Source organism: Lonchura striata, chromosome 8 (assembly GCF_046129695.1).
Source record: "Lonchura striata isolate bLonStr1 chromosome 8, bLonStr1.mat, whole genome shotgun sequence".
NCBI lineage: Eukaryota > Metazoa > Chordata > Aves > Passeriformes > Estrildidae > Lonchura > Lonchura striata.
Genome location: NC_134610.1, coordinates 22,110,925 through 22,133,530, shown reverse-complemented (window position 1 = coordinate 22,133,530; position 22,606 = coordinate 22,110,925). Strand labels below are relative to the sequence as shown.

At 47.5% G+C, this 22,606-nt stretch overlaps 3 protein-coding genes across 5 annotated transcripts; all 3 read right to left on the bottom strand.

The window, feature by feature from the left end:
* Positions 1-415: 415 nt before the first annotated feature.
* HOXD8 (homeobox D8) lies at positions 416-1,890 on the bottom strand. Of its 3 annotated transcripts, XM_021552408.2 has the most exons (3): positions 1,780-1,890; positions 1,353-1,500; positions 416-771 (listed from the first exon to the last, which is right to left on the bottom strand). In XM_021552408.2, the coding sequence occupies exons 1-3, from the start codon at positions 1,888-1,890 to the stop codon at positions 476-478; spliced, it is 555 nt and encodes a 184-aa protein (XP_021408083.1). In that variant the 3' UTR covers positions 416-475. The 3 variants fall into 3 exon arrangements, with proteins under 3 accessions (XP_021408083.1, XP_021408081.2, XP_021408082.2); XM_021552406.2 differs by having other exon boundaries at positions 1,353-1,890; XM_021552407.2 differs by having other exon boundaries at positions 416-768; positions 1,353-1,890.
* Positions 1,891-6,816: 4,926 nt separating this feature from the next.
* On the bottom strand, positions 6,817-8,270 carry HOXD9 (homeobox D9). The gene is made up of 2 exons (XM_021552432.1): positions 7,601-8,270; positions 6,817-7,058 (listed from the first exon to the last, which is right to left on the bottom strand). Exons 1-2 carry the CDS (start codon positions 8,268-8,270, stop codon positions 6,817-6,819), a joined length of 912 nt encoding a protein of 303 aa, XP_021408107.1.
* Positions 8,271-12,417: 4,147 nt separating this feature from the next.
* On the bottom strand, positions 12,418-14,834 carry HOXD10 (homeobox D10). The gene is made up of 2 exons (XM_021552431.1): positions 14,093-14,834; positions 12,418-12,695 (listed from the first exon to the last, which is right to left on the bottom strand). Exons 1-2 carry the CDS (start codon positions 14,832-14,834, stop codon positions 12,418-12,420), a joined length of 1,020 nt encoding a protein of 339 aa, XP_021408106.1.
* Between the last annotated feature and the right edge of the window lie 7,772 nt (positions 14,835-22,606).

Below are 22,606 nucleotides of genomic sequence, written 5' to 3'. Positions count from 1 at the left end.
ATTCCTATGTTATTTTCTTCAAGATTATTAAATTTATTTAATTTATTCAACATAAGAACAAGAATTAAAATAGTACAAGTGCACTTGTCTTGATTAATAAAGCATTGTTAAATGTCTTACTTATTGATATTTATTATTAGGAAGTTTATGTCGTTTCCCACAATCACCGTCTTTTAAGATTGCAAATATATATATATATATGTATATCATTAGAAATTTATTGCTAGAAACTCTGTATCAAATTTGAAAAAAATAAGTAGTTGAAATGTTAAATCTAGAGATCGTTCTGGATAGGCTAATAAACAAAATAAAAGCACAAACAAGTGAAGCACCCGAAGCAGGGAAATGTCAAATGGAGGGACATGGGGTCACTCGTCCCACGACAAGATCACGTAGAGGTGTGGATGAACTGAGATGTTGGGCTTTAGCCTTGGTTATTTTTGATTGACTTTCGCAAAGACATTTAGGGCAAAAATTAATTCGTCTGGCCTTCAGCTCTGTCTTCTTCCAGATCATGTGCTTCCTTTTTGGCCTCCCCTTCCTTTCCCTCCTGTCTGGAAGCGGGGAATTTGTCCTTGTTGTTCTCTTTTTTCCATTTCATCCTCCTGTTCTGAAACCAGATCTTTACCTGCCTCTCGGTGAGTCCTAGTGCGTGGGACACCTCGATCCTTCTCTTCCTGGTCAGATAGGGGTTAAACAGGAACTCCTTTTCCAGCTCCAGAGTCTGGAATCGGCTGTATGTTTGTCTTCCTCTCCTCCTACCCGGCGCTGCTGTTTAAAACAAAAACATAGGGGTTTGGATGTTGGTGTGGCCGCTCAAAACAAGGCGCAGGCGAGCAGCGAAGACTCCAGTCCCTCCGGAATCCCTCGAGAGAAGCCCCACAGAACCGCAGGGAGAGAAAGCAGAGGGCACAGAGGAGTCTAGAGCTTTACACTTGAGTGAAAGGAACGCAGCGATAGTAAATGCACGAAGCGCCTCAGCTGTCCCTCTGCATAGGATGTTGCGGGGTCACTTAATCATCTTGTATACCACCCCCTTCCCGACCCTGCACCCTTCCCGTTCAGGCAGCGGCGACGGGAGACAGGCGAGCGTGTCCGCTGCGCCTCAGACTCCGAAAGGCGTCCCAAAGGCTACTCTTGGTTTGGTAGCTGACTGCTGCAGAGGTTTCTGCTTGCTCACTGCATCTCTTTATTATCGCAAGCCACCGCGGTGATAGGAATCGCGGTGAGAGAGGTAGGGAGTGGGGGAGACAGAGGCAGGGAGCGAGAGTCAGCAAGAAAGGAGCAGGAGGAGGAAAAGAAAGTTTCAAACTCAGACGTGAGATGGAAGCAAATTTTTGACTGCGTCCAACCTTGTGGTCTCATCCAGGGAAACATTTGAGCAGGAGACGAGCTCTGATTTAAGTGGTCTGGTTCCTCGCCAATATTAGCACTGGACGATTTACAGTCAGGATATTGTACCAGCTCGGCCTCTTGCTGTGTCGTAAAAATCTGCTGTCTCTGTAAGTTATCGTATCCGTAAAATTTAGCGGGCTCCCCGTGACAGGTAACCCCGCTGCAGGGGGCAGGAGGCGGAGGCGCGGCGGGGGGAGGAGGGGGCGGCTGGTAGGCGGCCGTGGGGCTCCCCCCGGCCGGGTGGTAAAAGTCCGCGGCCGCGCCGCCGCCGCCCCCCGCCCCGCCGGGCGCGGGGTGCGGGAAGCCGGCGGCGGCCGCGCCGTTCCCGTAGAGCAGAGCGGCGGCGGCGGCGGCGGCGGCGGCGGCGGCGTGTCGGCCGCTCACCTCGGGTGCGAAGTGACAGTCGTAGTACGGGGAATTGATGGCTTCCCCCGCCGCCGCGGCCGCCGCCACCTTGTACTTGGAGTACAGCGGGTTGACAAAGTAGGAGCTCATCGGGGAGGGGGCAGCGGCGGGCGGGGGCACGGGCGCTGCTCACGCCGCCGCCGCCGCCGCCGCCGGTGCCTCTACGCCGCGCTCATGCCGCCGCCGCCGCCGTCGTCGCTGGCCCGTGCGCTCCCCGCTCCTGCTCTCCGTGTATGTGGTGACCAGGACTGGATTATAATCGCTCCCAAAATGACCTGCCTCACTGCTTTTACTATTTCCTATTAGGCACACAGCAGCCCGCGCACGCACACACACACACACACACACACACACTCATGAGCTCAGGGGGGACTTTTGGCTTCAGTTTACATGTGCCGCTCCTCGGGCAAAAAAAAAAACTCGGCCCAGCCCTGCCCGGATCCACCCCGGCCGCGGCACCCCCGCTCCCCCCTCCGGTGTGCGCTCGCTAGGAGCCGCTGAAACCCCCGCCGCGCAGGGGCGAGGCGGCCGCGCAGATCCCGCGCGATAACCGCGGGCGCGCTGCCCGGGGCGACGCCGCCCGGCTCAGCCAGGCTGTACTGCCCGGAGCGCGGCCTGCACCGCCGACCGGCAAGGGCAGAACCCCTCAGAGGGAGCCGATGCCCATCGAAGGGTCTCCGGGGTGTACGCGAAAACGGTGGGGTGCCCGTGGGGCGGCAGCGTGCAACCCTTGCCAACGGGCCCTCCGGGTCATTTCCTTACAGGCGAGCAGATCGCTGGGAAATGAGATGCACATTTACCCTTGACGCCTTGCACGCATGGCTGAGGCTCCAGGTTAATTGATACTTAATGGAAATCATGCCTATGAATATACTTTCCATCATTTCACCCTTGGTGGACGTCATTACCGAGGCAAAGAGAGGGAGGAGGAGGGAAAAAAAAAAAAAAAGTGTGGGTGAACGGTTAGCACCACTCGGGAACTCGGTCCGAAATAAGTGAGCCCTGTTCTCCGGGAGGAAGGAAGAAAAGCGCTGCCCAACAGGCTCGCCGCTACCCCCGGCCACCCCCGCTGGCCCCCTTTCCCCAAGAAGCGTCGTCTCCAGTCCTCTCTTTCCCGCTTCGTCCTGCAGTGGGAATCAAATTTTTGGAGACACATTCAGGAGCTGGAGTCCGCCCTATTTTGGAGAGAGACGAAAAATGTAGGTGAAATATAATACAGGCCCAGCCAGAGCCACGTGTGACCGTCTGATGCGAACTGACAAAAAAATCCTTGTGGTTACATAAAAGGCATCTCAGGCTCCTTCCCCATCACACCCCGTTCTTCCACTACCCCCACGCCTCCATGCCGATTAACTCGCTTTGTCTCCCTGACCAGCCCGGCCGCCCCGCATGCGAGCACTCCGACGGGCCCTGTGCCCGCAGTGACACCCTCGCCTGGGCGGGGGCCCCGCGGCCCGGGGCGCACGCCTTTCGGAACTCGCGGAGCCTTAGGGACCCCCGTGCGGCCCGAGGAAAGGCGGGGGAGGCGGCAAAGGCGGGAAAGGCCCGGGCACACACACACGGACAGACAGCCGCACAAATCCGTCGCCAGAGACCAGCAGGAAGGCAGGAGGCCGGGCCTGGCAGAGAGCGAGCGGCAGCACAGAGACACTGCCTCACCCTGCGGAGGGGCACAGAGGGGCAGTGGCTGCTTCCCGCATCCGCGCCAGACACCCCCGCCCCTCCTCCTGTGCATCCCGGCGGGCGTTAATTCCGCTGGCCAGCGCCGTCCGCGGTGGGGCTACGGTGCCGTGCCCGGTGGGGCTGCGGGGCCGTGCCCGGTAGGGCTACTGTGCCGTGCCCGGCGGGGCTGCGGGGCCGCGGCGGAAGCGCGGTGTCCCGGCCGCGGGCGCGCAGAGCGGGGCGCGGCGGCCGCGCAAGGGTGGAGCGCGGGCGCCCTCTGGCGGCGCGGCGCGGCCGCGGCAGGCAGCCCCGCGGCTCCGCGCTGCCCGCGGCCCCGGGCCCCGGCGCCGGCCGCTGGCTCGCCAGAACCGCCAGCTGCGGAACTCCGGCGGGGCCGCTGTTGACCGACTCTCCCTTTGCTTTCTGCTTTTGGGTTGGCTTTCTTCCTTTTTTCTTTTTTTTTTTTTTTCCTTTTTTTTTCCCCTCTGCCCCCCCCCCCCCCCCCCCCCCCTTAAGTTTACAGTGCCATTTTCTTAGCACATTTCGGTGACCTTCTTTTATTTTTTTGCCAGAGCTATAATTAACTGCATACAAAGAATGCGCCTCTTTTACACATGGCAGCCAGGAAAGACGCCTGAGCTTTGAAGACGACTGCTATCGCGTTTTCGATCATGTTTCCCCACATATTACAGCATGAAATCTCCATGTGTGGTAGTTTCAGAGTTATACGTTTTTGTATTGAAGATGTTATTTTGTTTGCCCGTGCTTTTACGTATTTATGGATTGATTTATGTAAACAAAAATAAAGATGAATCTTTGTTCGCCCCCTCCTTCATCACACATGCCTGTGAATTATTTGCTATCATGCGTGTGCACGAGACCGTGCATATGTGGAAACATATATTAACACAACCAACGGGTAGGAATTAAATTATTCTGTTCGACACTAAAAGTCATTTCCATAGATGAACTGCATTTCATCGATCGAGGTGTTTGGTTTTCTTTCTGCCATTTTGAAATAAATGCACGCAATATTAAAAACAGGTCAACAAAAGGAAAAAAATATTCAAAATTAAATGTGTCAATCTGCTTGATATAAAATATTAAAAAGATTGTGTGGGCTTGGTGAAAATTTCTTAACAGAGCCTCTGCTGGAATCAACACAATGCAGTTTTGTGTACAGGGATATTGTTTATGTGTTGTTATAGCTCACACACCCCCAAGCCCCCCCGTCCCTCCGTCCCCCCCGCCATGGGTATTTGCAAAAATATTGAGGCTGGCATCATAGGATTCATTGCAGTAGAATATCCAATAAAATACATTTCAACAAATAAGTGGACTTCGTAAAACCTCTGTTTCGTGACCTTCAGGTCCTTTTTGAGTCTGTTGCCTTGGCCCAACGCTGACATACTGAAATTTATAGTCCAAGGTTTTAAGACCTAGTTTGTCTGCATTTTTTTGCCTTTTTTCCCCCCTAACAAACACAAACATCAAAATAAGGTGCTTTCAAAGAAAAGTGCCATAGCATATCGTAAACTCATTAGGTCCAGACGTCTAGCCATCTCAATGGTTTTATTATACCACGGTTCTTCCTGTTTTAAAAGAATTATAGGTATCTTCTCGACAATGGATGGGAAGCAATGCAACACCTTTTCCTGGCGGTGCATGCCTTTGCTTTCTTTTTCTTTCCCCACCCCCCACTTTTTTTTAATTTTATTTTATTCACAGAGGTAAAAAACATTAAACACCAGGTCTCTCAGCTCTCCCCTTAATCTTGAATTAACCGAACTGCTCGTAAATATTTACGGGTCCTTCATTTTAATGGTTGCTCTTTAAACAAAGCATTTTTTACAATGAACTTCATCTCAATTATCTTGATAAAGTCATGTGTGTTTATAAATGCATGAGGAGGGTTGCTAAATGAGCTCTCGCCAACAAAGCCGAACGTTTGGCAGCAGCCGTGTCCCCTCCACAGCTTCCAGCCTCCCAGTTAAAGAAAGCAGAGGTTAGAAGCGACCCAGTAGGAATAAAAACCAGGACTAAAAGGCACGATTAACCGAATAGGCATCATTATGTTTCCTTGGCTCCTGAGGACCGGTGTGGGGGTATTTCCCAGCCGATCCCGAGGGATCGCTGATGTTCGGAAGCGCGCCGGTACCGGAGGCCCGGCGGCGGGCGCACCTCCCCGGCCGCTCCGCGCTGGCCTCTGGCAGCAAACGCGGCTCGGGGAGGCGGGGAGGGTGCCGGGGGTGCCGCGGGCCGGCAGCTCGGCCGCCCCTTCCCGCAGCCCCGGCGCGGCCGCGCTCGGCCCGCGGGAGCTGCGCGGGGCTGCGCGGGGGCTGCGCGGGGGCTGCGCGGGGGCTGCGCGGCAGGGCCGGCGGCGCAGCGCGCATCGCGAGGGGCGCACAGATTTCTGCTCTCAGCGCAGCGCTGTCGTTCGGTCACGGCAGACTTTATTGTGTAATAAGTGACAACAATTACAGCAGGTCCGGAGCTGGAGACGCGGAGCGGGCAATGAGCACAACGGGACCGCGGGCAGGGACGGCAGCGAGCCGCGGACCGGCAGGCGCTAGGCCTATGGCGAGCGGCTCCGGGGTGACACAACCTCCTAACAGTGCGCTAAGGGGGGGAAGTAGCTCGTGGCCTCTCTGTGGCATCTATTGCGAAGAATTCAGACCTAGAAAGCAGAAGTTTGGGGAAATATTTCCTCTTAGTAGGTCTTAGCACAGCAACCCCATTGATTTAAGCGACTGTAATTTAATATGTATTTTATTACCGTAATTATAATTAATTTCCTTACCTTTATTTTGGCAAAATAACTATCTAGTCTACATCACTTTTAAGAAACATGTCAAACATTTAACATCAGATAGGGTTCCCAAAGCTAACGTGCACTCACAATATTGTCATCTAAATGGTCTGGGAAGGAGGAGGGGAGTATCAAGAGACTGAAAAACACGTTGTCGAGCAAGACAAAATTTCCGGAAATACCTGACACAGACCACGTTTCACTTCTACCAAAAAAAAAAAAAAAAAAAGCGCGATTGATTTAAAATCCCTGGAGTGGAGTGGCGCAGCAGGAGGAGGAACGTATGGGGAGCTAAAGATGCAGAGGAAGAATAAACTCAAACTAACAGAAAAAAAAAAAAAAAGAAGAAAAAGGACAAACCAAACCGCAACCAAACCCCAAAAAAGCCCCACACAACCAAACAAAAAAGCAGCCACAACCTAAAACCAAAAAAAAAAAAAAAAAAAAAAAAAAAAAAAAAAAACCCACAAAACCCCACACTCCCTCGATAAAAGTCCAAACTCAAAACTAAATCAATAGTCCCCGACTACGTTTCCACCCCAGCGTTAGTCTCCTTTATTGCCTTTCTCCTTGTTCATCTTTTTCATTTTCATTCTTCTGTTCTGAAACCAGATTTTGACCTGTCTCTCTGTGAGGTTTAAAATCCTAGCTACTTCGTAACGGCGGTCTCGGGTGAGGTACATGTTAAACAGAAATTCCTTTTCCAGTTCCAGAGTTTGATACTTTGTGTAGGGACAACGCTTTTTCCTCGTTGAACGAGCGTGGATCCAGTTTGCTGCAGGGTTATCTGGAAGAAGGGAGGTATATAGGGAACGGGGATGGGGGGGGTGGGGGGGAGAGAAAGGTCGTTAAATTAATTTAACGAAGGATGGACTGTTTTCACAACTTTGGAGGAATTATCATAAAAGCCTTAATGCCCCAGTCTGTTTACTGTACAAATGATGTCTTGATGGTAGGTGGTTATGTGGAGTCTTTTATGGGTGCTTGTTGCTGCTTGCGCTGGGGTAGGCGTCTAGACGTTTTTATAGGTTAGTAAAACTATCAGTTTTGCACATTCGAGCCTTACAGGTTTCGGCAATAAATCAAAGGGGCAATTTCTTTCTTTCTCTCTCTCTCGCTTTCTTTCTTCCTTCCTTCCTTCATTCCTTGCTTTCTTTCTTACTTTCCTTCCTTCCTTCTCTCCTCCTCTCTTTCTTTCTTTCTTTCTCCCTCTCTCTCTCTGCCGCTATTCCTCTCTATCTCCCCCACTGCCCATTTTGTTTTGATTGTCTTTTGTATTTTCTTTTTCTTGTGTTTATTTCTTCCTTTTTTTTTTTTTTTTTTACTTACTTGGGTCAAGTTGCTGCTGCTTCTCCTCTTTCAGATCGCTGCTCGGGCTGGGGTTGTGGCTGCAGGCGGCGGGGTCCTTGGAGCTGCCGGCAGGCGCTTTCTCCCGGGACTCCTGGAGGAAGGAGCCGCACGTGTACTCGGGCACACCGATCCCCTGGGACTCCCGAGACGAGGAGCATTCAGTCCTTTTGGAGGAGGAGGAAGAGGAGGAGGAAGACGAGGATGTGGCTGCTCCCGTCTCCGGCTTTATCCCGTAGTGGCGCCCGTTGGAGGAGCCGGAGCTGGACGCGGAGCCGCCGCTGCTGCTGCCTCCGCTGCCGCCGCCGCCGCCGCCGCCGCCGCCGCCCGGGAAGCCCGGGAAGGGCTCGATCCAGGAGCGCACGTAGCGGCCAGCGTCGGCTGCCCCTAAGTGGGGCTGGTGCATGTAGGGGTGGTAGATCCCGGTCATTGCCGCAGACGGCTGATGGTGAACAGTGGACCAGGAGGTGGAGAACACGGTGGATTTTGGTGCAAAGCTACAAGAGGAAAAATCTGAACTCTCTGCAACACCTGATGGCCTGGAGGTCGCACTGTGACCTCCCTGGACGAATCTACTCCCATAAACTTCTTCGCTTTCATGGCCTATGAGAGAATCGACATAATAGTTACTTATGGTGCCACTAGACGACATTTTAGGCTCCCCTCTTAGTCATATAAAAGGTTACACTGTTAACTGTATATGATACCCTCCCGGAGAACAATCGTAGTATTTTGCAGACTGCAACCCTCAACCATTGGTTGTGGAGCCCACGTGATCATATTTACCAATACTGCGAGTAAATCAATCCGCTAAACTGGGGCTGCTGTGATTAAAAAAAAAAAAATCATCATCAACAAGGGCCCCGCACGCCGCGCAGCACCGCCTGCGCCCCCGCACCGCGCTGGGGCCACCCGCCCGCCTGCCCTGCCCGCCCTGCGTGCCCGGCTGCCCGCCTGCGCTGCCCGGCTGCCCGCCTGCGCTGCCCGGCCTGTCCTGCCCGTCCTGCGCTGCCCGGCCTGCCCTGCCCTCCCCGCTTGCCCTCCTGCCTGCCCTGCCCTCCCCGCTTGCCCTCCTGCCTGCCCTGCCCTCCCCGCTTGCCCTCCTGCCTGCCCTGCCTGCCCTGCTTGCCCGCCTGCCCTGCCTGCCCGGGGCGCGGCGGGCGTGGCCGCTCCGGCTGCCCACGGCCGCGGCGGGTGCGGACTATTTCTTCACCTTCGTTGAGCGATTTCTGCCATTCATTTCTTAATCAATGAGAGGCAGGGTGTTTAAATAAATCCAACAGCCTTGGCTTGCTAATCACACTCCAAGCTGCTGAGGGAACCCGCTGGGAAAGGGGGATTCTTGCCTGTAAAAACAAACCATCGCAAGCTGGGACTGTAACGACTTCTCATAAAACAGGAAAATGTTACAGTAAAAGCACATTGCGGTACTTCCATATTTCAGAGCATGTGCGGGTATTATTATCCTCTCCCCCCACCCTCGGACAGAAAGTTTCCATGGAAAGGATACACTTTTAAAAAGAGATGCCCATTGTGTTGTTTTAAAACAGGTGGAAGACCTCTGTAATGATTTTATGCCTTTCAATAAAAATTTTATGAGGTGTATTTGATTATAGATTAATGTGTCCCTAATAAAATGGACGGATGGAAACAGCAAAGCCTGTGTCTCCGAGCACAACTGACGTGTGGCTGAACACATGCTCCTCTATCTGCGGAAATTTGGGGCTACACAGCCTTAACGCAGCCCCCCTTTAAGGTGCCCGGCGCGGCCCGGGAGGGCAGAGAGGACGCGGAGGAGGCCGCCCGGCCCCGCGCTGCCAGCGCGGCCGCGGGCAGGGGCCGCGCAGGCGGACAGGCTCCGGCCCGCGGAGGCGCGGGGCTGTCGCTGACCCCAGCTCGCCGGCAGAGCTGTCTCCTCCGCCCCTAGTTCAGGGGGAGCCACGTTCAATGCCTAAGTGAGATTTTTTTTTTTGCCCACTTCGCTTTCTTTTCCATGCCTTCCCTCCCCAGCCTTCCCTCCCGGCCTGGTTTATCTTGCCCGAGCGAAACGATGCCCCGTTAGTACTGAAAAGTGGATTACCCATGGTCTTCTGCCCACGCCTGCTTCCCCGGGCGAGGGCCGGTGGCTGTGTCGGGATCTGGAGGAAACGCAGAGAGTTAGTGGCGAGCCCGCAGCACAGCCCGCCGGGGGCACGGACAGCAGCGCTGGGAAAACACTTCCTACTCTCGGGCCGTTATGAGGAAGGGACTGAAATTCCTGTTTATTTGATGATTTATTGCTAGGCTGTTTTCTTCATTTTCTTTTTTATTTTTAATTTTTTTTCTTTTCCTTTACTCTTTTTTTTTTTAACTTTTTGTCATTTGACTTTAGCATTTTCTTCTGCGATTTTATAATTTCTATTACGGTTTTTTCTAGAAGCAGGGTTTGTGGTATGGCGAGGAATTGTCCCTCGCCTCAAACAGATATAATTTGGTAAAGCAGACAGATTAGACTGAGCCTCCTTTTTACATACGTTAAACTCTTGGTATGAAGCCAGCTATTTACTTCCACTGCCGAAACTTCCTTGGTGGTGTAGCGAGTACCTTTAAAGGAAAAGAAAAGGCCGTGCGAATGTATGCAATATTTAAGGGGTTGTTTTGTTGGTTTGGGGTTGTTAAGGGGAGGTTTTTTTGAGCTGTTTGTTTTCGAAACGGTAACAAGCACAAAGTACCTAGGTGCTTGCGGCTCTCGCCGCTTCAAAATGATGATGCCTTGGTTTGAGGAATATATAGCCTCTTCCCCATGAGTAAATGTGCACAAGAGGAAGCACTGGCTTAAATTAAATATCAGCGATGAAAGAGCATACAGAATGCCACCAATAGCATTATGAGCAATATCTGTCACCAAGTCGCACAATATTGGCACTATCTTGAGTTTAATTTCTTGATTTAGAAAGAGCTTAGGGGAGAAATGGGCGTTGATTGTGAGCAAGCTGGTTTCCCAGCGCCAGCAGTAGCCACGCTACTTTTCCAGTACCCGTCTGAAGGTGAAAGTATGCCCAAGCATTTGCACTTCAATTTGAAGTCATGTTCATTTGCAAGCTATTTGCAGTTCTGCTTAGTATATCTGCTCACACGGGCATTCAGTCGCTCTCAGCATACGCATCCTTCCTCGGCTTCCAGCGCAGAGCTCTGCTAATACTATTTTCCAGCTATGTACAGAAAGGGTTAAGAGTCGTGAACGTCATTAGCTGGATGTGCGCTACTAAAATGGAATTGCGCGAAATAAAACGATCTCTGAGCAAACAGAAACGGTGCAGGGTGACAAAAGTGGGTCTGAAGAGGCTGGTGTACTTTTGTAAGCACGCCTAGGAGGGTTTCTGCTCAAAAACAAGCCAGCCTCGCCAGATGCTGGGAATGTTTTGAGGGAATATTTTTTCCATCCACGGTCTTCTGAAAGCTGTTGAGCCGACCGAAAACCGAGCTCCTTAACATTTGCTTATGCCCAGATTTGCATTTATTATGGAGGTTTTCTGTTGTTTTTTCCTTTTTTTTTTTTTTTTTTTTTTAGCAAGCAAAGACTCAAAATCAAAGTCTGCACATTGTAAGCACGCAGGGAGTGATATTTTTAAAATCAACGTATTAACATCAAATAAAATGACACACATATTCCTGACAGCTTGTAGTAGAAAGATATTTTTATCACTTACCATTTACGAGTTGTACAAGTTGATTGGATGAGGATGTCCAGTTAGGTCATAATATTTTACAACGTTTTTTTTATCCGGTCTTTTTTTTTATTATATTTTTCTTTTTTTTTTTTTTTTTGTTTTTGTTTTGTTTGGTTTTTTGTTTGTTTGTTTGGGTTTTTTTGCATTCAGTTTGTAGACTGCAAACATCACACAACATTTTATCAATTAATCAGTTGTTTACAGACACATTTATAAATTAATTGGGTACACATCATTTCCCGGCCCAGACTCCACCCCACCCCGTAGGAAAAAATAAAAAAAAAAAAAAAAAAAAGGAAGGGGGAAAAAAGGAGGAAAAGAAAGAAAGAATGCCAGGCACACACACACAAAGACCAGAATATGGTAAAAAAGGTACACCAGTCCAAAAAGCTGCTGATAGAGAAAGATCAGGAGACCAACCTGTATCCGTGCTTCAAACATTTGTAGAAAACCAAAGGAACCGCAGTAGTTTACAGAGTTTATTGCATTATACATGCAAACAGAACATGCACAAGAAGGACAATTTGCTGCTGAACGACTACTATTCCACATATGCACCACAAGGAAATGTCTACAATGGAGAAGAAGGAAATATTCCATTTTACGAAGGACAATCTCTAAGTTCATTTGAGAGGATAGTTACATTATAATGTGCTTCTCTTTCCCCCCGCCCCCACAGTTTCCCCCCACTCTTTTTCTGAAAGTATTGAATGTACTCAAAATGTTATGGCCCGTGTAACAGCCCCACATAAATACCATTTTGTTAGTAAAAACATGAAAAAGTCACATTGCTTGGATGTTCGACAGTTCCAATAAGTTAAGACCAAATGATAATATTCAATAATAGTTACCCTGCATTACGATGAGAACAAAAATAAATTACACGTGCTAGGTTTTATATATACTCATCATAGTAATACATATTCACTTGCAGCGCTAAAAGAAGGACGAAGAGTCACATTCTATCAGAAAAACAAAACAAAACAAAACAAAACTGGAAAATGCCGGGTTTTGCCAGAGTCTCTCCTGCCTTTATCAAGTGGTGGTGCTGTGCCCATTCCTCACTGGTGCCCCCCCCGGGGTTAGGGTTTAAGAGAAGGTCAGATTAGCGGTCAGTTCCCGGATTCGGTTCTCCCTGCTCATCTTCTTGAGCTTCATTCTGCGGTTTTGAAACCAAATCTTGACCTGCCTGTCAGTGAGGTTTACGCTCTTACTGATCTCTAGACGGCGCTCTCGAGTGAGATACATATTGAATAAGAACTCTTTCTCTAATTCCAGTGTTTGGTGTTTAGTATAAGGACACCTCTTCTTTCTGCCACTCTTTGCAGTTAACCAATTGCTTGTTGGAGTATCAGACTTGATTTCCTCTATCAAAATCAAAGAAGAAGAAAAAAAAAATCAAAAATACCTCAGACTGTTAGAGTGTACCCTTGGCCATGACCCCTCCTCTGCAGTGTCTGGCAGATATGGTGGATGTGGGCATTAAACACCGCCCGGCTGAGATGTGGGCTCAGCGAGGGGACCTGCTGCCAGGCTGGGCTCGCTGTCCCCAGCGCGGCACCCTGCCCTGCGGCCACCCCGCTCTCCTGCTCCTGCCAGGAAGGGTCTCTCAAGCTTTGGGCCGGCGTTTAACATTTCAACAATATTTAACCTGCCATCCGCCCCATGGACACATCTTAACGGGTCTAGCCTCGCCATGGCCGACTCGGGCTCCCACGACAATTGCCACGGAAATATTCCAATTACAAAATAGCCTCGCACTGTATTTTGAAGCAGCATCCCCACACACATCAGCTGAATCACGCAAGCACACCTATAAACAGATATAGACATTTCCCAGACAAAATTATATACAAGAAATTACGACCCTTGTCTTGGTTTGTTTTTTTTTTTCTTTTTCCTTTTGGGTTTTCTTTTCCCCACCAGAAAGAAATCTTCCCCCACATGAAGCTAGACCTGGATTACTAAACATAATCAAGAAAAAGAAATTCTCAATGAACACAGAGGGTAAAAATTGACCTAGAGGTTGCAAAGTACGTTTTGATAGCATAAAATTTTTCGGTTTGGAATTCTTCGATACACGCCAGTCTAAAAAAAGGCGTTAGTGCACTTTAAAAGGGAAAATAAAATCAGAGTGCCACCACTTTCAGGTTTCAAAAGCATTTCAAAATACTGGTGCACTTTTGGAGACCAACCCAAGGTTATCTAAAACACCACATTGAAATATTCCCCCCTTGGACCAGGCAGATAGCGGGCTGCTGCTTTCATTGTGCATTTCTTTCCAACTTTACCCAGTCTGGTAGCACCTATTGCTCACCTATTTTAAGAGGATCGTAATTAACTTTAAATGCAATCAAACCTCAGTAAGGCTCAGTGGAAAAAAAAAAAAAAAAAAAAAAAAAAGGCGAAATACTACGAGAGAAAAGTTGAGCTGCTCGTATTTTACAACCTCCAGACCCGCTTTTTTTAGAGGTATGGGGCTGCTTTTGGCTGCTGCAGCGCATTACGGAGCACACGGCTATATTCCCCGCATCACAGAGGCTGTCTGCGTGCACGGGAGAGGCAGATCTCTACAGAAAATCTTTGGACCGTTTTGTGTGGCATTTTTGCCTGCCAAAATCTTCAGAGAGACAGCACCTGCAGCCCGATACTCCTTAGCATTAAATGTGATGGCTGTGATGCTCGTTAGTATATTCGAGCGTGCTTTATGGTGCTGGCGTGTTGGAGTTACACCACGGCACGGCTTAAACTCGGTAATACAGACCTTTACTCTCCTTCTCCTGGACTTCTGGGCTGGACACGGAGCCTTCGGGCAGACAGCTCCGCTCCTCTTGCAACGTGGACTTGGGCTCGGGACTTTCCACTTGAGAGACTTTAGCGGTGCTGTCTTGGTTGTTCGGGTTTTCATTCATTTTCTTTTCCAGCTGAAGTTGAGCAGATATCTGCGGTTTGGAGCTGCCGCGAGGGTTTAACTGTAACATTACAGTTGAACTCGTTTCAGGGCTATTATTGTACTCTTGGGTTTTCCCAGTGGCGTAGGTCTGGCTCAGTCTAAAATATCCTGGGACGGGAACCTCGGGGTTCTCAATGGGGCATGATTCAGACACCAGCCTCTGGTAGGAAGGGACGTCTGCAGAAATGAGTTTGGATCTCTTATCGGAATACATGCAGCAATTGCTTTCTTCTTTAATATTTGTAGTGAAGGAACAAGTGGGGACCTGCTGTGTAACAGGTTGCTCTATTCGACAAGATCTGTTCGGGTCTGTCCAAGTGTCTACTTGAGGTATATAAGGATGTACATTCATACCCATATTTTGGTGATTAACTTCTCTCTTAGCCAGAGACGGAAGGAGTCCACAGGTTTGCATCCCATACGTCCCAATGTCTGTGCTAGGTGGCATATACATGCTGGCGCTGTTGGAGTAGAAACTGTCACTCCTGCACGCACTGATGAGAGAATCTACTAAAAAAGTATTAGCGGCAGGAGAGCTGTTGGGAAAGGACATTTTGGGGCGGAATTTGAGGAAGAGAGATTGTGTCCTTTGTAGGCTGACATCTCTAGGAAAACATTCCCGTGTAATTGCGGATGCCTCCGCGCGACCACATGACAGGCGGGCCAATGGCAGCGCCCGCCGCCCCGCGCGCCGCCGCCCCGCCGCTGACGCGCCCCGCCGCGCCGCCCCGCCGCGCCCCGCCGCGGTCAACAGCGCCCCCTGCGCCGCCGCGCCGGCACCGCACCGCGCCCGCGCCCGCGCTGCGGCACCGGCCGCGCCGCGCCCCCCCGCGCCGCTCCGCGCCCGCGGAACCCCCGGCGCAGCGCCGCGCCTGCCCGCCGCGGCTCCTGTAAAAGCCCCGCCGCTGACAAGTGCGGGGACAAAAGGTTGCGGGATTTATTAATGCGTATTAAGGAGAATCAGGGGCGATCAATAAAACCCTCATCTACATTCTCGGGCTACTCGGTAATTTTCTTGCTTCTGAAGCTTTTTCAAGAGTTATACCCTCTGTTGCCGCGCACGGGAAGATATTTTATTAACAAATCAATCGAGACTTTGTAAAGGATAAGATTAATAGTTAAGATTTAGCATAATGGCGTTCGCGTTATGAATTATTGAAAATTATACTATTGATTTTTTTCCTAGCTGCTAACCGAGAAGGTCAATTTTTGTTTTAACACAAATCGTCAAATATTAAAAGGTGGACTTTTGTCATAACTCGAATTTTATGGGGAAGCCACATTCCTAAAATTATTTTACAATGCTCTCACCCGACCGCCTGGGAAAAAAAAAAAAAAAAAAAAAAAAAAAAAGGAAAAAAATTTAAAAAGAAAAAAAAAAAAGGAAAAAAAGTGTGGTTTTCTCTTGCCCTGCAAACCTAAAGCATCAAAAAGGTAATTTCTCCTTCTATAGTGTTCCTCATCAAAAAACATACAGAAACTCATATCCTCACTGCAACTCTTTTAACTCCTTTAAGCAACTTTTTCGGTTTGTTTTTTTTTTTTTTTTTTTAATAAGAATGATGAATGCATCTGTATAGTAAAGCAACAAACAGCAAAGAAAGCAACCAACAGAAGGCAACAGTAACTGTCTACATGGCAGATCAGAGTTTTCCGTCCCAACATTTTAAACGTGTTTTATTGTTTTTCCTCCCACTCCTTAGCCGTATTTGCACCCGCAGCTACTACATTTTAAATAGTGGCGGTAGAAACTGTTTATTACTCTTTATCGTTTCACTTTCTTTTCTCTCTCTCTTTTTTTTTTTTTTTTTTTTTTTTTCCTTCCTCCCCAAACTGGAGTATTTCTTGTCTGGGACTAATGTTGTCAAGGACTCTCATCCATACAAAGTGAACTTGTTGATAATTTTTGTTCGGGACTAATTCGCCTGTTTATTTTGGGCCTTTCTACCATCAAAACACCCTTTCAGATCCCCAAGAGCAGACAGCACGTGAAAGGATTTTTAAAAATTTAAATGCGTCTTTCGCACACTTACAAACATGCGCTTTCCACCAGCGTGGGTTTGAATTTTCCTCCGTTTCCTGGCATTTGGATGTTTTTGTACTTTACCGTACACTTTAGACCGCTGGAAACAATAAGCCTATTTAAAATTTCGCGGTGGCAATGAGACAGACCTTTTAAAACCTTATCGCAGCTGTTCAAATACAACATCATTGTCAGGTTAAGAGCCAGCGTCTTTTATAGCTGCAGTCTCCAGCTCCTGGGTTGCCGGAGAGTTTAAATATTACCTTCGTAATATTCGCTGCTCGCGGGCTCTGCCGGCAGCATCCCCGCGCCTGGCGCGGCCGCTGCCCGGCCCGGGCGCGCTCGGCCGCGGGCTGCGGCGAGCGGCGGGCGCGGCGGGCGCGTAAGATCATGATCAGAGCCATGGCTAAGAGTCGCCTGCGCCGGGAAGAAGCCGCGGCGGAGCCCACGACGCTCCCTCCGAGCGTCCCCCCCCTCCCCTCCTCGCCTTCTAGCAATTTCCTCCTCTTCAACAACAGCCTGGACAACCCACAGAGTTTAAAGAAACAAAATACTATTTTTCTTGACGCAGTTTAAGACTTGACTATTAAATCTAATCAGGAATTTTATGCCCATCAAATGGTTCTTTCATAATCTTTATTTACACTGTAAGAAAAGGGGTCCCAGAAATATCCCAGCTGAAAGTATCAGCCTAGAGGTTTGCGGCGGGTTTCGCCCAACAGTAAAGTTAAAACAATAAGCAAATGCTGAGCTGCTTTCCACGCCGGCCTCGCTGCTGCTGCTGCTGCTGCTGCTGCTGCTGCTGCTGCTGTTGCTGCTGCTGCTGCTGCTGGAGGAGCTGAATTCTGGGCTCCTGATTAGACATGAGGGCTCTTTGATATTTTGTAATTGAAAATATTAATTTCATGCATGTCACTACACGGAAACTCAGATGACTGTTATGATTATAGTAATTTAAATATTGCGTTCGGGACTGGCACACGGCTCCATAAGACCCTTCGCTCACGGTAAATCATGAGGGATTTAAAAACGGGCAGCAATTTTTTATTGAAAATGAACAGTAGAAAGTTTAAGTTTGATGTAAATAGAAGTTGAATAAACATGCGAGAGCCATTGGGGAACTGGGGACTTAGGCTCTGGGCATTTAATGTCACTATTGTTTTAAATCATATTAAAATGGAATAAAGTAATTAACATTAATAAATAAATCAATATTGTGCAATAAATGAGATATACAATCTACATTAATATAAAGGTTTTGCTCTCAGAGCCCCATATTTTTCCGAACGAGGGTGAAAAAAATGCCCCAACCAATGGGTCCATGTAGATGTAAATTACTGTTTGTAATAAAGCATAGGTGGACATTACAGTTTTCTCCTCTAGCAAATGTCAGGGCTAAAAACTGGAGGTTACCAGACGTGGCAGCAGGGCTTAATTTTCACTGCCTTATCTCCCTGAACCTTATTACTGGTGATATGATTATGTTTTTGTCTCGGCTGTGCCGAGAATTCTCATAGTTGCAATTTGCTGTGTTTGTGTCCCATTATGTGAGGGGGATGGGAGAGGGGTACGAAAGAAGCCAGATATTTTGCAGATGCCTTCAGTAACAAAGGTATTGCGAGAAATGTCTTATTTTTAAAATAGGCAGGAACCCAGGAAGCTTTTAGTAAATTTCCTTTGATTTACTTGATTTCATAATTTTATTTAGACTGTCTTTAAATGCGCTGATTATATATTTTATGCCACCCTGTTAAATTGTAGGGACATTGAAGAATAGTTTTATTTAAGAAAAAAATTTAGGTACGATATTGTGATCTTCCTTCTTTTAATAAAGCAACTGTCACGTTGCCCAGATTTCCATGTGCCGTATTTTCATAGAAAGAGTCGGCACTTGGGCTCAGATTTCCTAGTTTTTTTTGACCGAGGTAAGGGGACGGACACGACATACTGATGGCATGTTTTTCCTAAATATGAAAGCCTATAAAATAAACAAAATAACACGCTGATCTTTTCTTCAAAGGTGTCATTGCTGAGCGTAAAGATCGCACCCTAGCACTGACCGTATTCTCATCTTCTTTCTAAACCCCAGCCCTTCTCCTATCGTATTTCCATATTTTTGTGGACGCAAAGGTGCCTGAGTGTGATGAGATTTTAGCGTGTATATTGGTGTCCAGTGCAGCCTTCAGCCTCGGTATTTGTATTGCACAATTATCTTTTGGCGGATTCCTGCCATATTTATATTTTAATCGAAAAATAAGCAAATGTCCTTTTCGTTCTATGTAAAGGACAAGCCCAAAGACATTTGGAAATAGCTCACAATCTTTTCTATCTAGAAGAATTTAACCGAGAAAAGGGTAAAAAAGAAAAATAGAAGAGGTTACAATCTCGCACAGAATCATCACATTTACACAACGGTTCAAAAATAAAGGGAAGAAAGCGGCATTTCCATGTTCTCGTGTATAGATATAATTTTCCATAATTAACAGCGCACCCTGGTTCCCATTCTCTGGGTTCGGCCTCACTGTAATCGCGAGGGGTTAAAGCACCTCGCATGAAGCCTGATGGGCTCGGGGTTGGTGCGGGCTCTCGCAAGGAGCCCTCTCATGCCAAGAAAAACAAACACCTAAACTTCGCTAAACATTTCCCCCCTAGGAAAGTGTATGTCCACCGAGAGATCAGGGCATTTTCCTCCGGGATACGGCTCTGCCTGCCAGGGCTACCTCTGGCGTCAGGGATCCCAAGGATTTTGGATTATACAATGCCGTTTTATTACCGCCGGAAAGGCTATATCTAGGAAAGTGTTAACAATGAACTTCTAAAAAGAAAAAAAAAATAAATAAAAAATAAAAAAAAGAAAAATAAACCACACACCAACAATCCAGCAGACGAAGTGCCAACAAATGCGTTCGCGAGAGACTGGTCTTTAAAAAATGCGGAATAGGGCTGAGACAACATGAAATAGATTTCGATGAATTCTGCAAATAAGCAGAAAGCAGCAAAACCTTTTATTTCCTCAGGTTCTGACCAGAAGTGCACACTGAAAGGAAAAAAAAAAAAAAGATAAAACAAACAAACAAAAAAATCTCAGAAAGACAGAACATGCTCGGTTGCTGGAGACTGTCCAAGCAATTCATAAGAATTACTTTAATTCTGTAAGCTCTACTTTCATTTTAATAGATCTCCATAGCACTTTTAAAGAGAGGGACTTCATTCAGCAATGCCTTGGAAAGGTGATGTTAGGATATTAAAAATATAATTTCTCTCTGGCTTTCTTTTAAAAAACATGGACTCTCAGGAGCTAATGTTAATCTCGCCTTTAAATAAAATACGTTTTTAACATTATGTTTTCTGTACCTAGAGGATTATTTAAGAAAATCCTCGAGTAAGAATTAAATATAAATTGTGGAAATGCATGTTTTATATATTACTTTTGTTCCACCCGCGTTAAGGCTGTCCTTTAAGGAGTAGATAGATTTTCGTTCTAGGGAACGAATTCTAAATATCTTTGGGGTTTGATTTTTTTTCCTTTCTTAAAATTATGGGATTTTTTTTAAAGCTCGGATGCATTATAAAAGATTACGACCAAAAAAAAAAAAAAAAATTCTTTTAAAGTGGCATATTTCTCCAGCACGTCACGGTTATGGGTTATTTGTTTAATAAATCTTTTTGATGCTTTATTTTCTCATTTGGAAGGCCCTGAAATCTTATCGTTACTTATATATTAGATATTTTATTAGCAGTGGAATTATTATTAGGGGGGAAAGAGACTGGAGCACCGGAGGCTGCGGCATTGCAGCGCCCGGGCGCGCCCTCCTGTGGCCGCTGCCCGCCAGGCACCGGGCTTTTCTCCTCTCCAGGTCTTTCTCCTCTGCTCAATTTGCTCTCAGTCATGGCTCTCTTCTTTCCTTTTTAATAGAAACTTAACACCGCTATCGTTGAGCATTTCTGCAAGATTAGTGCTAGGGTGCTTCGGTTTCCGCGGCCCGCTTTTGCGGTGTCTTGGCATTTTGAAGGCGTATTAATACGCTGAGATAGACTGTCAAAGCACTGCAGGGAACAGAAAACCAAACGACTCGTTCTCGCCCTATGGATTAAGGATCCGGAGACACGCGAGAATTTGGCTCTAAGGTCAGGCAAAATGCCGTGAGGAATTCCCCGAGACCTCGCGCATTTCTAATTAATGGGCTTTGTGGGGAAACCGCATAGAAATACCGTCTTTGTCCCTAAATTAGGAGACATTTCCTATTTTTTTTTTTCTAAGCAAACCCCTCTTTTTCTTGTGAGCTAAAAAAAAAAAATTAAAAAGAAAAAAATAGGAAAGGGGGGGAAAAGAAAGAAAGAAAGAAAGAAAGAAAAATAATTTTTTGGGTCGAATTCCCAGGGCAAAGAAGAGAAAGATGGGTAAGTGAGAAGCCCCCTGTGCTCCAGCTGGCAGGGACTGGAGCAGGGCACGCTCACTGCACGACGCCGAGAGCTCACCTCGACCCAGCCGGGATTTTCTTTGCGTTATGATGCATTTGCTAATATGGCCAGCTATGCGGTAAAAAGTGTGTGTGTGGCTGTGCGTGTGTGAGAGAGAGAGCGAGGGAGGGAGGGAGAGAGGGAGACAGAGAGAGAGTGGGTGGTGGTTGAAAATAACAGAGGAACCTTAAGGCGCCTAATTATTCAGAAAGGTTAAAGGTGATGACCTTGACATTTTGGAAGTTCAAAGGCATACACTTATGTTTTTCTTGCTAAAGTGTTTTAATTTTTTTTTGTTTTTTAGTCATGCCTCCCTCCTCTTCTATTTCTCTATTTTTTGAATTCTCCGGTTTTTTCCTGACTTAGTTGGCACTTTTGCCTTCCCTGCCTGAGAGAGTAGCGAGGGCCACCTCATCCTATTCAAAAAAGCCAAATTCTTTTCTCACTCGTCGCCTTTATTGCACATTGCGGAAATCTCTTTTTCGCCCACCAGAAGGTGTATAATATAACCCAATTAAGCTGTTTAGAACCTCGGGTTTTATGGTGTTGTCTAGACAGTTCAAGGTTTTGTAAACAGCCCAGCCAGGTCACGCAAGATAAAGCGGCGAGGAGCGGAGCGGATCTCCTCCGGGAGCCGGCCCCCGGCGGGGCCCGCCGCGGCCGCGGCGCGCTCAGCTCCGCTCCGCCAGCGCCGCGCTCCGCTCGCCCTGCCCGGCAAGCAGATCTAAGAAAACCACCCCTCTGCTGCTCCCAAAAGTGTTGGGGATGGTTTCCTGGTTTTGGTCTTGGGTGGTTTTTTCTTTTTTCTTTTTTTTTAATTTTCTTTTTTTTTTCTTTTTTTTTTTTCTTTTTTTTTTTTTTTTTTCCCAACTAGTGCCAATTGTTTATAGCTCCCTCTTGTCTGACTCACTTGGAGCCCTCAGTCTTTCTGCCTTGCTCTTCGCTAACAAGTAAACACTCATTGACGTTGGGGATTCTGGGCTTATTTGGAGCCTGACCAGTTAAACGAAAAGCCTTTTTCGTTGTTTATAGTAATGGTAACACCATCAGAAGTGATGGTCTGCAGACAGCCATGTTGGCTCTGTCTCACAGCGAACGGGGAAGGTACGCATACCTACAAAGAAGAGTTAGGCATCTGAACTATAACTTAATTAAAATGCTTTCTAAATAACCCGGGTAGGCTTCCTCACATTATTATTTAACTGAACTTGGCTCTAGCCCGGAAAACGCTAGGATACTTCGGGGATGGAAATCCATACAGTCCACGGAAGTTATAACCTTAACTTTACTAGAAACCATTTATTCACATGAAAAAGACAGTGGCCCATGCTTTTGGGTGACAATTGAAACATATATATATATATATTTTATATATAGCGAGCGTACATTTACCATCTCTTAAATAAACCGCATTCACTTAAAGGGAGGAAAGTGTTATCCTAGCTCAAAAGCAACAACAGAGACCCCCCCCCCCCACCCCGAACTCAATGAATTGTAAGCAACAACTACCAGACACACAGCAGGTCCATTGCTGGCACTGTGGGAGAGGAAAAAAAAAGCACCTTTGGCGAAAAACACTCGAGAGTGGACAGTTGGATTTACCCTAGTTTCCCCTTATCAGGAATCTGCTCCGCCAAGCCCCGAAATCTCCAGTGGCCATTCAGTGTGGGGAGTTGCACATGAAAATGAAACTTTGAGTTCCGCAGGGTGGATGTGTCAAGTAAACAAATTAACTTTTGCATTCAGATAGTAGGTCAGAGAGACCGGTGTATTCTTTGTTTTCCTTTTTTCTTCCTGTTCTCTTGCTTTCTTTTTTAATATTTTTTTTCTTTTTCCTTTTT

Coding starts and splice junctions, on each gene's coding strand:
- HOXD8 (XM_021552406.2), bottom strand. CDS start 1,890: ATGAGCTCCTACTTTGTCAACCCGCTGTACTCCAAGTACAAGGTGGCG. Junction 772..1,352: donor TCCCTGGATGAGACCACAAG/GTTGGACGCAGT, acceptor TGTTTTAAACAG/CAGCGCCGGGTAGGAGGAGA.
- HOXD9 (XM_021552432.1), bottom strand. CDS start 8,270: ATGTCGTCTAGTGGCACCATAAGTAACTATTATGTCGATTCTCTCATA. Junction 7,059..7,600: donor GCAGCAGCAACTTGACCCAA/GTAAGTAAAAAA, acceptor CCCTTCTTCCAG/ATAACCCTGCAGCAAACTGG.
- HOXD10 (XM_021552431.1), bottom strand. CDS start 14,834: ATGTCCTTTCCCAACAGCTCTCCTGCCGCTAATACTTTTTTAGTAGAT. Junction 12,696..14,092: donor CCAGGAGAAGGAGAGTAAAG/GTCTGTATTACC, acceptor TGATTTTGATAG/AGGAAATCAAGTCTGATACT.